This window comes from Ursus arctos, unplaced genomic scaffold (genome assembly GCF_023065955.2).
Source record: "Ursus arctos isolate Adak ecotype North America unplaced genomic scaffold, UrsArc2.0 scaffold_20, whole genome shotgun sequence".
In the NCBI taxonomy this organism is placed as follows: Eukaryota; Metazoa; Chordata; class Mammalia; order Carnivora; family Ursidae; genus Ursus; species Ursus arctos.
In genome coordinates, this window is record NW_026622875.1 from 50,337,482 (window position 1) to 50,351,250 (window position 13,769).

At 45.6% G+C, this 13,769-nt stretch overlaps 1 protein-coding gene across 3 annotated transcripts in view; it reads right to left on the reverse strand.

Annotated features, from left to right (window-relative positions):
• Positions 1-2,902: 2,902 nt before the first annotated feature.
• The window catches only part of ACVR2B (activin A receptor type 2B), a 40,207-nt gene continuing 29,340 nt past the window's right edge, over positions 2,903-13,769 (reverse strand). For all 3 annotated transcript variants that reach the window (XM_026496741.4, XM_057315989.1, XM_044383306.3), the window contains exon 11: positions 2,903-12,878. In XM_026496741.4, the coding sequence (XP_026352526.1) occupies positions 12,684-12,878 (195 nt within the window). In that variant the 3' untranslated portion in view covers positions 2,903-12,683. The remainder of the gene's footprint in view (positions 12,879-13,769) is intronic.

A 13,769-nucleotide genomic window follows, 5' to 3' on the forward strand; every position in this document is an offset into this window, starting at 1 on the left:
CTGAAAGCCAATCGCAACCGCGGGACCGAGACACACATGCGCAACCTGGAGTCGCCCGGTACTAAGCCTCTCTGGAGTCGCGGGATGTTCAGAGCGCAGGCGCACACCCTGCCCGCTGAGGGTTTCGGGAGCCCCCTGGTGACAAAACTGGAGGCCCAGGTGAAGCCTACGCTCTCCCTCCACCTCACTCCACTCCTGCTCCACCCCTGGTCCCCTTAATCCGGTGATGGGTGGGAGGCATGACGTCTTGAGGGCGCAGTGATGTGTACCTTTAGTCCCACTTGATAGGTGAGTAAACCATTTGCACATGATTCCAGTAAGGCCTCAGAGTCGCCATTACAACGCAGGTCTGATTCCAAAACGTATGCCACATTGGCTGTCTTCATGACACCTGGCTTTGAAGTCACAGTATATGAGTCCTAACTTCTAAAAATTGCCGTGTACCTCCAAAGAAGTGTGTTGACAAGCCAGTACTCCATGGTGGCTTAGAGCCAGTACTCCATGGTGGCTTAGGATCCTGAATCCGAGAGCAGGTGTGTTACTTCACCTTTCGGGGCTTCTGTTTCCCCTTTTATAGATGGGAATAATGGTAATAGTATCATATATGAAAAGTATACAATAAATATTATATTTATAAACAATAAAAGTTATGATGATGAAGATGATTAGACCATAGAGTTCTTGTGAGGATTAAAGGCTACCACATGAAGCATTTAGGGAAGAATCGGGGGCATGTCATTAAATGCTCTGTAAATGTTAGCAATTTTTCATTAGTCCTATTTTATCTTGATAGAATATAAAATTCGGACTGCTGAATATCTGCTGACAAAGTAAGGGTATGTTTTAGGTACTCCCGCTCAAAATAAATGGGTTTTGTTCATTTTGCAGCACAATCTGCAGCACCCCACGTGGGCTTAAGCAGGAGGCCCTTTCTAAGGACCAGCTAAAGTATCAGTGTTGTTTTGACAGCTTCATGGGTCCACGCCCCCTACCCAGGAATACTTATTACAAAGTCATTCTGTATAATCCTGTGTACCTCTGACCCTAATTGGTTGAACTAGGTCAGCTGGGAATCTTTCCAGGGATTGTGGATCTGGATGTCTCTCCAGGTGGCAAAGATGTGATGTATGAAACTCTGGCACTATCTGTAGCTTTGTTTCCTGCTAAGTGGACAAAGGAGCAGATGCATCTGGTCTTCCACTGAGCGACAGTGGAGGAGACGCTGAGACCTAAGTGAAGGGCTGTTGTGCAGCTGCCAGGGCTCCCGAAGCCCCGCCATAGCTTGCTTGTACTCAAAGCTTGGTTGGCCCTTTGCCCCAGGATCCTTCCAGTAAAACCCCTTTTGTTTAACGGTTTCTGTCATTTGCAACCAAGAGTCCCGACAAATACAACCAGACAACACTGGTGTATCTGTAGGTTTCAAAGCTAGCTCAGAAGCTTCTACCAGAATTTACTAAATACATACATTCACTTAAGAGCTACTTATTTCTCAAGGCCCTACTAAGTGCCGTGTGCTGTGTTAAACATGAATGAAAGATAAATGGTAGGTGACTTTTCCTCATCCAGACCCTGTACTTGGGACACAACAGTGAACCCCACACTTGGCCCCAAAATATCAAGGACTGGAAGTAAGGGCTGCCTGACTTAGGGTAGGGTACCTCCCTCTGGGCCAGTTCGCCCACCTTTAAAATGAAGGAATTGGACCAGTTTTTAAACTGTAACCAGGGCACCCACAGTTCCACAGGGGTACTTGAGACTTAAGGGAAGGAGTGGGAGGGCAGGTTTAATGGCCCCTGAACCCTCTTCTACTTGCTCTCTTGAGCAAGCCTGTTTTTAGAAATCAGCTTCCGTGTCCAAGTTCTTCTGGTGAAGGAATTCTTTTGCTGAAGTGTGACCAGACGACCTCTCTGGTCCAACCTTCCAGCATTTCTAGTTCTAAGATCCTCTTTCAACGTTAGCCTTCCTTTCGAAAGCTTCTCTGTGGTTATCATTAGGGGCACTCACTAATAGAAGGTGAACTGTCTAAATCTGAGAGAGCAAAATGGGCCATAAGCTGTGACAACTGGTCCCTAAATAAAGGGTCCCTTCATCAAAAATCATTCTCTAAGAGTTCCAAACAGGTTGTTTAATCCTCATATTAAAGCATGAATAAAAAGGCATTAACCCCACCAGAAGGATTTAAAGCTGGTGTTTCTCCACTTAGCAAATATTAATCACAGGCCAAAAAAATCTTCTGTTGCTGCAGAAAGCACTGAGGTGATTTCTGGGGCTTTCTGGTTTTGCTAGACAGTACAGACTCATTATTTAATTAACAGGGAACCATGTTTTCATCTAGCGAGGTAAGTCAAGAATTCCAAAACGTGAGACCTGGCTTTGTTGATTCATATCTGGGGTGGTGCCCCATAACTATATTTTTTTTATGAGTGACCTTGATACTGAGCCATGCTTAGAAATGGCAGGGCCTGTATTCTGCAGTAGTCCTGAATAAAACTTATTTTCCAGGCTTCTCTGCTCCACTTAAGTATTGCTCAGGGTTGTCTGCAAAGTATAGGACTGGGGGTGGGGGAGGGAGATACAGGAATCTTGGAGATTTGGAAAATATACCCCTACCCTGCAGGAACTTACCCCAAGTTCCAGGACAGTCCATTTAGGAGAAATCCAGTGTCTCCAACTAGGTCCTGAGCTTCTGAAGGGCAGAAATGAAGACCTGTGCTGAGCTCCAGTATCACAGGACCATGGTAGACTAGGCACTCAACCATTAACAACTGCATGTGTACCAAGCAGGAACTCTCAGGGGTGTTCAAGTCAGCCCCATAAGTGGGAGAACACCACTGTACTGATTTCTAATTCCCATGAAAAAAAATCTCAATCCCCTGCCATGCGATTAAGAGAGACAACAGGATAGTTTTATTATTATTATTTTATTTTCATATACAAAAAGATAAAACTTGAAATAGCTCTAGATTTTTCCTCCTATTCTGTTGGGGTGTGGCTGCTTCTTCACACAGGGGGAAAAAACTACATTCACATCGGTTTATTTGAGGACCCAGTGCAGAGTTCAAGCAGCAAAACCCCAACTTAGCAGATCTAATTTCAAACTTGACACTCATCTAAAATTACCACAGTAAAAAGGAACAAAGATCCACTGCAAATGAATGAACTATGATACAATGTTCTTTCCAAAATGTCTTCATTTTGCAACTGTAATTACATGGATGTCTGCTTTAGGCCATTTTAGATGTGTGCATGTATATAATATATATATGTGTGTGATATATATATATATCAGCACACTTTTCAAATCCAGACAGGGTAACAGCAACAAGCTTAACTCTGTGTGTGTATGTGTGTGTGTGTGTGTGTGTATTTTTTTAAACATGATACTTTAGTATAACTTTTGTTAATTCAGTAGTACAAGCTATTTCTGTTCTACAAAATTTTTATTTTATAGCTACAAGGGTGAAAAGTGACCTATTACATTTACATCTCACATATCCTGGTATACAAACAGTACTTACTGAATTTGAGCCAAAAACTAGAAGTCTTTATTTTTAGCACTTGAAGAGCTTCCTCACTTCTACAGCCTTAAGTCATATACTAGTCACATTTCCAGAGTTTGTAATTACTCATTGTTTTAAACCGCAAGAAACAGGTGAATCCAGACTTTTAATTACAATTGTTATATACAAGTTAGATAACACAGCTCAGAAAGACTTCGCTATCCATCCTAAACCCGACACACACATTCTCCACTAAGTTAGACAAGCCTTAGGGGTTTCCTTCTTTTCCTTACACATAATGTACAAATTTAGAAGTAGCTAGTAAAACCGATACATAAAGATGGCAAATGAGAGGTGACATTTTCTGTTGGTTCCAAAATTGGTCCTGCAAGTTTTGTATTCTGCTGTGTTCTTTAACTGTGTGTCTCATGCAGAAGCTCTTTTCACAATAATTGACATCAAACTCAATGTAAGTTAAATTTACAGTACTGTAAAGTTACTCAGATTCAAGGACAAATGTGGAAAAATATTAACAGGTGAAAAATTTGGCCTTTTGATGCTACCACTAATATCAAGTCAAATTCATAAGCAGATTCTTTTGTACAGTTGAAAAATGGCATTGTGTGGATTTGTGGCATGGAACTGAAATCGAGAAGTATACTTCTATTCTGCGGTAACCCTCACCCTCAATTCTTAAGTACCACTCAATTTTCTTTGCATTTTTACAGAATTCTAGAAAAAAATGGGGGGGAAAAGCTGCTGGCATTTTAATAATCCCTCCAACTCACAGGAGGTCTTAACACTTCCAGATGAGGTCTCCTAAGAATCTCTGTATGATCACTGGCTCTCAGACGGCCTTTGACAGTGACTTGGACACTTTCCAAATCAAAACCCCGATGTTGCCTAATCTTTTCTACTCTCATCTCTGTCGTTGCTGGTTAACATTTGAATGAGCACATTTTTCCCTTAATGGAGAAATGATTTGGCTAAACATGCACTTAGCTTGTGGCAGTGCTCTGAGAAAACCCCACTTGGGCTAAAGCACTTGCAGGGACTGAAGTCAACAGTCCACTGAACAGGGCAGAGACCAAACACCTCGAGGGCTGATCAGAACCCACTGGGAACACACTGACCTTGGCATCCCATGGTCAGCAGGACAGCCCAGGCAGGCAACCCATGCTCATATGGCTGAGTTACCACTTTTAATCTTGGTCTGCCATCTATGCCCCAGAGACAAAAATTCAGATGTGGTGACTGCTGGTTAATTAAACTTTTTGAACTGGTAAAAAAGGCTCTTTAAAAATATATATATATATATATATATTTATTTAAAATACATCAAAATGACAAACAGCCATATCCCGCAAGGCCTAATTTCACAGCAACATATGCTACAGACATCTTCCCAAAATGCACAGTGGTGGATGGTGGGTTTTTTAATCCTGCCATTTAAAGGAATGTTCTACGTTTGAGTTTTAATGACTGGAAATGTGTTACAAAGAGCTCATCTTTGAAACTAATTTGTGTGCAAGACCAGCCAATTGAATCACTTTGCCTATTCAGACAGGAGAATACTGAAAATGGCAGGATTCAAAGAGGAACCCAGGAAGCACCGTTCAGATGACAATCTAGACCCATCCCACCACAGTGCAGTGAAGAGCTTGCCAGAAGCCCCCTTTTCAGTCCCTGGGAAGAGTTTAACTTTAAAACAAGTAAGTGCCCATACTTGGCAGGGTTCCTGCGTGTGTATGTTACAAGCCTGCAGTATCGAGAGGACCCAGATGGTGACACGGTTCAACATGAGGTCTGAGGTAACTGGTTCTTCAAATACCTGGAGCACAGAACTGCATCCAGAAATTACAGCTGGGAAAAAGGAAAAAGGTGGGGTCTTGGGCTAGAAAAGACAAGTAGAAAAAAGCTTACAGCAGTTGCTTTTGGGGGGAGGCAGGTGACAAAACCAAAGGCACAACAGAATTACATTCCAAGACACATGGCTGGAGAACAGAGAAATGTTCTTTCACGGGGAGCAGGGAAAGGAACGACGGGTTAGTTCCTGGACTGCTACTGGACCTGCTGAAACTAAATTTACTCCAAGTATAAAAGGGGTAAAGTATAAACCTTCACTCTGAACCAGACTTTAATAAAAAGCACAGCTGGTTTAAAATGACACATCAGGGATTCTCCTGACAAAACTGTCCCAACCAGTGTACTTGTGAGCGCAGCAGCCTGGGTCCGGGGGACAGGCCTTCAGCTGGGCGTCAGGACTGACAATGATGATACAAAGAATGAGCTCATTATTCACCTTCCCTGTATCCCCATCCAAAGGCTCACCCAAATAACCATCCACTCTCTACCCCAAAATAAAAAGGCTAACATGAAGACCGCCTTCCATCCCCTGGCAGTCATGCTGACCTTTTCAGGAAGAGCAGGAAGGGCTATGTGACAGCTGGAAGATGCCCTCGGGTACAGGGCTCTGAGCTTCCTCAGAGGGCTCCCAGTTGTGACTCGCTAGATGAATGCAGGGAGCTGCCCCAAGCACGCTCATGTCCAAGAGGCCCCAACCACAGAAGACACCATGTGCCTGGCAGCTCACCATTTCACTTGATCGCTGTGTCCACACACCACCCTCCTTTTCTGAATAGTCAACTGGAAATTCTGTCCTGAAAACTGGAAAATTTGGTCCTAGATAATTCAGTTTTGTGGATTCCTCAAATCACTAAACTCTTATTTCAGATGTTTATAGCCTGAATCTTAATCGTCCCAACCTGCCCCAGTCTGCACTCCCGTGTAATTTCTGTTCCTCCGAACACCCTCAGACGACTACATCCTGTGGCAGGAACTCACAAACTCATTTCTGACTTCAGAACCCTTTGTTCAGAAGAAATCTCAGGAGGAAGCACAAATGTAAAACACACCGCAGGCTCTTCCTGCCGCTCCCCAGCCCCTCGCCTCCCGATCTGCGGGAGCGGAGCCAGAGCATCACTGTCCCACACAGCCAAAGTGGAGTTTTGGCCAAATGAGACCCAACACGGGCCTCCATCTGCCAGTGTATCACGAGAATCCATATGAGCACTAGGTAAAATCTCCACACCACTCACACTCCAGTGTACATTTATCCTGAAAGGTAAAGCTCATTACTCTGATTACAAAATCATTCTCATTCAAACTCACTAGACTTTATAAAAATAATCTGTGGTATAAAACAATCTCCACACTGTGCAGAAGAATCTGTCAGGTGATATAACTAAATATATATGTAGAGCTATAGATTTTTTAAAGTAAAATTTCAAGTGTCGTATCTCTAGTATATAACCTATTCTTTTATTTACAATGCTACCTAACAACATTCCGATGCAAACGTGATTGGGAGAAACAGAATGATCCCATGCCCAACCAACAGCAGAAATTCCCAGGACTCAAGACAGAACACATCCATTCGTGTACAAAAACAAAAACATAAACAAAACAAAACCCATCCTTACCTGCCTAAAAAGCATTAGCTAATAATGGGTCATACTTTTCATAACTGTGAGCTCAAAAATGTAAACTTTGCAAATAAATGTAACACTTTCCCACAGATGTCCAGCGAGCCCACGTTTGAATAATCCATTGCATACACACATGTGTCCGAGCGTATACTTCTCTAGGGTCCTGTGGTTGGCTGCAGTGGTTCTCAGAATTGCATAGACCCCAGGCAGTCCAAAGATACTCCCGGAGAGGAAGGGCAGCATAAGGCCCATCACCACACACTGGCATTTAGAGACTATGCATTTTAATTCATGAGGAAAAACCACTTGTATTCTCTCTACAAGCTGCCATAGGAGCAAATAAAGTATCACTGGTTTTGGCACTACAGGGATACATGGAGTACCACAATCAGAAAGTCCTGCTTCATTCACACCTGGAAGATACAGTCACAAAAATGTAAAAGCTTGGTAAAATTTAAATAGTGACAAATCATTTAAATTCAAAATCTTTCCAAATCAAAGTTTACAATGGACCCCAAATGAGTATAAAATAGAAATATTCAAAATATCCCTCTAGATAATTTGGACTTTTATTTGATGAGTTTATGGGTCTCTTAGACCCACTGTTTTTAAAATGTAGCTGAGTCAACTGAATTAATTTCCAAGGGGAGCATTTTAAACTTCAATTTCTTTTTGCTACAAAACTAAATCATTATCTTAAGAAACTTTTCCAAGCCTTCTAAAGGTTTGGGATACATTCATAGGTGGATTGCTGGTTACAAATCAACTACCAGGAATCTTAAACAACTACGCATATAACCCTGAATTCATTAAATCTAGACTGAGAAGATAAACAGCTCATCAACTGAATTACTGGGCCTGTTTCTTTACTTAAAACATTACTGTTGATCAAGACTTAAATTCGTCATTACTAGGTTGCACACCTATTAGCTACTAATTTATTAGTTCAGCTTTTATAAACAGCCATTAACTAAGAAATTCATGGCACCCAAATGAGGAGAAAAGGCTATGTTGCCCTCTTTCCTTTCTGGCTGCTCACCCTGGATGGGAGGTGGGGAAGGTAGATGAGTCAATTCACTGTGCTGCTTCGAAAGGTGTGGTCTAGGGAGCCCCTGACATGTGAACCAAGCCTGGCCATCTCTAGAAAGATGAATCATTGAGAACCCAACAGGCTACTGAAATAGCTGGGACTGACAATCAAACTGAGTTAGCTACAAGGAAATGCTTTCCAATTCAGATACTCTCTACTGAGCGAAGTTCTCAAGAGTAACATCTGTCTGTTCGACTTCTAGTACCAATACTAAACACTTACATACATAGGCTTACTGTAGTGCTAAAAACCACCAAATCCTTGTATTACCACTATGTGCTGGGAACTTTACACTGCATCCTAAAAAAGGCAAAATTCCATTTGCAAGAGGGCCACCCAATCCTCCCATTCCAGATGGAACAGCCACCTCCCTACCCTCATGGCTCACAGCATCGGGGCCACATGACAGGCTTTCTGAGCCACACACACACACACACACACACACACGGGCAGCTGGGCTTGCGACCAAAGAAACACCACACACATAGCTCAAGCACTCCGTGCAGAGTGTCAGGGTAGCAGGGAGCAAGAACATGGCAACTGGAGAGAAAGGTGACAGAGCAGAAAAGTGCTGGGTCACCTGCTTTGCTTTGTAAAGCATGACATGACAGGCCAGTACAAGAAGACTGGCCCGGACCCTAGGGGAAGTGAAGAACTAGCTCAGCGGCCTGGAGAGGAGTGATTCTGAACGGGGCTGAGAGTATGTGAGCAGGGGGCTCAAGCCACTTGAAGATGTTCAAAGCTGAACAAGATCTCTCTTGTTCTGCACACATGCCCAAGTCCAGAGAGGAGGAAAGCTGGCACACATGGGGAACTCCTCCCCAGGCAGCACTGATCCCTCCAGGCACCTACACCTACGGAGCCACGTTGAACAATGAAGCACAAGCCAGCCATGTTCAACACTGAAGGCCAATGATGGGCCAATGATACTCACCACTTCCCTTCACAGCCACATCTCCCTGCCTCCTAAGAACACCCCACCTACAGTCCTCGCCCTGAGTCAAAGGACTCCTGGGACGGATCAATGGTCCGAGGAGAAAACCTGGCTGATGCCAGCCCCTAAGGACTATGACCAGGGCCTCCCCTGGCCCATCATTAAGAGTTCTTTGAGGACAGTGTGACACAGTGGCCTCTGTCCCCACTCGTTTCCTCCTTCTCTTGCTCATTCCTGTATTTCTCTGGCTTGGGATGTCTTCCCGGTGATCATGGATGTTTTCAAACAGAACACATTCTCTTCCAAAGCCCACCCCACAGCCAGGAGCCCGTGTGGATGGAAGAACACTAGAAAGGAAGGAGCAAGGATCCTTGGCCACTTCCCTCCTCTGACTTGGGCACCCTCTCACACTAGGTGGGGCATCCTCTCCCACAGGCAGGCAAAATGATGCCAGACTCCTACCTGTCTTCCACAAGAGCTTGGGGTGGAGGGAGAGTAGTTCTCTGAGCTCTCCAGAAGTGGACACCGCATGAAATCTTTGCAGAAAAGAGCACAGGCAGAGGCCCTATAACCCAATAAACATAAACCAGAGCTCTAAATGGTTCGCTCCCCCAAAGAATACTTGACAGCACACAGACACTTTATCTGAGGCAAAAGAGCCACCCAGGCTCCCAGGGGCATGCCCTGGAAAAAGATCACCCACCTTCTTCTGCCATCAACAGCAGTCAGGGATACTGCCTGATGGGTGCATTTTACACCACAGGAAGAGGGAAAGGCAGCCTGAAGCCTAAAGAACTGGCACTCCCAGATTCCCCTCTCCCCAGCCACACCACACAGGAACCATCTCCAGACACTGCACTCTGATGCCAAGGCCTGAAAGCCACCACAGCAGCTGAGCACAGGGTCAGCAAAGAGGGAGCCCACCCAGATAAAAGGCATGTAGGCCAATGGGAAGGTCTGCCCTATTGGTACTGCGAGCTGACCAGCAGGTCCCACACCAAGGCCGCAGCTCAACCCTCCACAGCCAGGCCAAAAATGAGTTCTCACAAGAATGGAGCCGAAAGAAAAATCACCCAGAGGAAATCTAAAACCGAATGGAGAGGCAGGGGTTTAGTGTTCCACACTGGGTAGGATGAGGGATCTCATCATTCCTGTGGTGAATCAGCTACATCTGTTAGTGGTTTATTTGTTGCTGAGGGTGAAAAACAGATGCCAAAAAAGCAGAGATGCACTGCCTGAGGTGAAAGCTAAAGAAATTAGATATGGCACTTTTCAATAAATATTTTTAAAGCTTTTTAAAGAAATAAGTGGAAAAGAAAAGCAACTGCTGTAAGGCCTGTTTTGCTGTTAAAAATTATTCCGAGGGAAGAAAAATACCACAGCACAAAATAGTTTAAAAAAAAAAGACAACACAGCTTACCAAAAAAAAAAAAGACAAAAAAAACCTGTCCCCGTAACCACCTTGGCCAGCTCACAGCTTGACCCATGAAGCAAAAACTGAGCTCTGAGAGGCACACACACTCACCTCCCACAGCACCCTGTGCCCAAACGTGGAGAAAAAGGGACACAGCCAAGTGGCAGGCCCCAGATGCACACAGCGTGCCAAGCAGGGAGTGTGTGCGCTCAGACTGTGACTCCAGGGCACAGTGAGAACTCGCTACTCCAGACACACCACTCTATCCCAGACTGCCCCCAGCCATGGTGTGGACTCACAGAGACGCTCCCGGCCTCCTCCACAATCGCTGCTGCTCAAGAAAATTACCTCAAGCACGTCTAAGGGCCACAGTCTGACCAAGTTAAAGTGGGGTTACCTGTCATTCTGAACACTGACCAAGTTGGGGGAAAGAGCTGAACCTCCATGTAAGTCAAGAGGAGGCACCCCTCTGCCCTTCTCACCCAGGTCAACCTCTCCCCATCACTCACCAACTCACCTACCCTCAAGATGAAAGAGATCCAGTTTTTAAATAAAAGTCTCAAGAAACCAGAGGGAAACGCCTTCACAAACAAAGAGTGATGAATGCCCAGACGGCCCAGACAGCCAATCTACAGTTGATGACAATTATTTACAAGGGGGCGTTATCAAACAAAAATGGTAGCACTCCCTAGAAGACTCAAACTTTTTTTCTTTTTCTCTATTTCTTTTAAACTTTCTTGTCATAAAAGCCAACTTACATTAAAATATACTTACTACGAGACAACACAACTAATAAAATATATAATAAAACTTACACAAGTAGAAAATTCTGAGGTATTTCTGGTTTGAGGTGGTCTGTGGTCGTGAAGTTTTAATTCTTTTACTTTTCAAAATTTAAACCTCGGAAGCCACATTGCAAAGCATGTGTGTATATGTGGATGTGTGTTTTGTTTTTTAAAAAAATTTGCATGTTTCATAAATTAAAAAAATTCAAATGTTGAAACAGCAGCATTAGGAACATTCACTGACTAGAGCAAGGTTATGGCATAATAGAGAAACGGTTTTTAGAATATGCACCTCTTTGAGGGGTCTGGAGAAAGCCGTGTGCACGAGCCACATAAAGGGACAGCAATGTCACCACACAAGGCAGAGCCAGCGCTGCAGGACTCTCGGGTCTTCAGAGGCAGGCCGCGGCAGCCCCACCCAGGGAATCCTCTCGCCCTGGCAGGGCAGGGCGCCCTATGGGCATTTCCCTGAACTGCACCAGGAGGAAGCAACCTGTTTTAACTTCTTCCTCCGTTACAGATATTTACAGCATTATCTTATGAAGAATACAGTCACAAAAACATGATGATTTCTACCCTTACCTAACCTTAAAATGAGGGCAGAGAAAACGTTTTGTCTAACGCCCAAGCCCAAGTCAGTGGGAAAAAACTGGTCAGGGCCAACAGGTGGGTCAGAGCCACACCTGCTTTCAGACTTTCTCCAAACCCCGCACTTGCCGTTAACGCTCGGCCTCCACACGGTCCTTCCCCTCGATTCCTGGTTACCTGAGAAGTAGCCTCCTACCAAAGGATGTTGCTCCGAATGTGCCCGAGTCCAGTGTCGCTCTGTTCCAAACCCCATCCCCAGCTCTGTCCTCCCCTTCCAACTCCGGTCCAGACCATCCTCATTCTCATCCCCGTTTTTCCTCGGTCAGGACAACACCCGTTAATCCGTGAAAGACACATCTGCTGTTTCTTAAACTCACTGTCTAAAAAGGGAAAAAAACAATAAAGGGGGGAAGGGACGAGGGCAGGGGGGAATTCCTCCTCTGAGGAAGGTGTATTCTTATGTAACAGTCTTCAAAGGTTCCTCTAGGTAGAGTTTGCAGCATTAAGTTTCCTAAGACAGGAGATGGGTTTCTTTGTGTCACAGATTCTGAGACAACGAACAAAGAGAAAGCGGGAAAAATGAACCCCAAAGGACAGGAGGTGGCTGAGGCTCTTCAGCATGGCGCTGGTTCTGCATTCACAGCTCAGCACCTCAACGCCTGCTGACGTGTCCGCTGTTTGCGATACAGTAGAGCAATGTGCTGGTAAAAACTGATCCAATCCAAAAAATAATATTAATAATAATAATTATAATAATTATAATAATAATAAAAAGTCAAGGTAAAATAGCAGCTGCATTTTATGTGTTTGTTGGTGTTATGGGATTTCCAAAACAAAACACAACTTTTTTTCCTTTCCTCTTCAAATCCATTCGTGTCCTGGGCTTAGATGCTCGACTCCTTAGGGGGCAGGTCCACATTGGTGACGGAGGTCACCAGGGAGACAAGACAGTCCGAGGTAGTGCCGTTGACCGACCTCCGGATCAGGGACACCCGCTCCTCCACGCAGCCCGCAGACAGGCGAGCCTCTGCATCGTGGTCCCAGCACTCCTCGATGGTCACGCAGAGCTGGGCCAGGCCCTGCACATCGGTGGGGAGAGAGAAAGGACAGCCTTGTCAGTGGCCCTCAGCCAGGACAAGCATGGGGGACAGGCAAACTTGAGGCTGCTCCTAAGGCTCAGGCAGAGCCCGTTGGTCCCGACTCCAGCAGACGGTCAACTAGCAGGGGCCCAGGGGACACTGCAGGAATCAGGATGCCTTCCCTCCCGGCAGTTACCATCCTGAGCTCGCTGGCCTCCCTCCACAGCCTCAACATAGGAAGGGATGGGGTGGGGAACCCAGGCCCCTCCTGGGGCAGACCCAGCTGCTTGCCTTGGGGCAGTGATATTCAAACAAGAGCTCATGTGAATCCCAAATCATGTAAGGGCCCATAGTGCAGCTTCAGTTACACTGGGGACTGGAGGAGGGCTTCATCCCACCCTAACCCCACAACCCCTGGGACCCCACCCGAGAGTCCGGGGCACATGGCATGACACCCTCTGCTGGCACAAACACAGTGGAGCCGGGAAAGGCAAACGCCCACATCCAGGGGCTCTCTGGCCTGCTCAGCACCAGACTACACCGAGATCTCTCTGCACCTTGGGCTCTTTGTCAGGGAATAGCCCGGCCACCCCAGCATGTCTGCCCTGGAAGACTGAGAAAGTCTGAGGCAGAAGGTACAGCCTCTGGCCCAGCCTCTATGTCCCCATGTCTCAGTTTTCTCTATCTGCAGCCCCGGGTTCCAGGGAGCAGCAGGACAACCAAACTGGGCCCCAACAGCTTGACCCCAATACTATGTATGGTAGACTGCTAGTCTCCAGTGGCCTCAAGGCTGTCCTGTTTCTGAAAGAACCGGGAGAGGTGCAGGGGCAGGGGCTCAATGGAGCTGAAGGCAAATGTCCTTCCAAGACAGGAAACAGTTTACATGGTGGA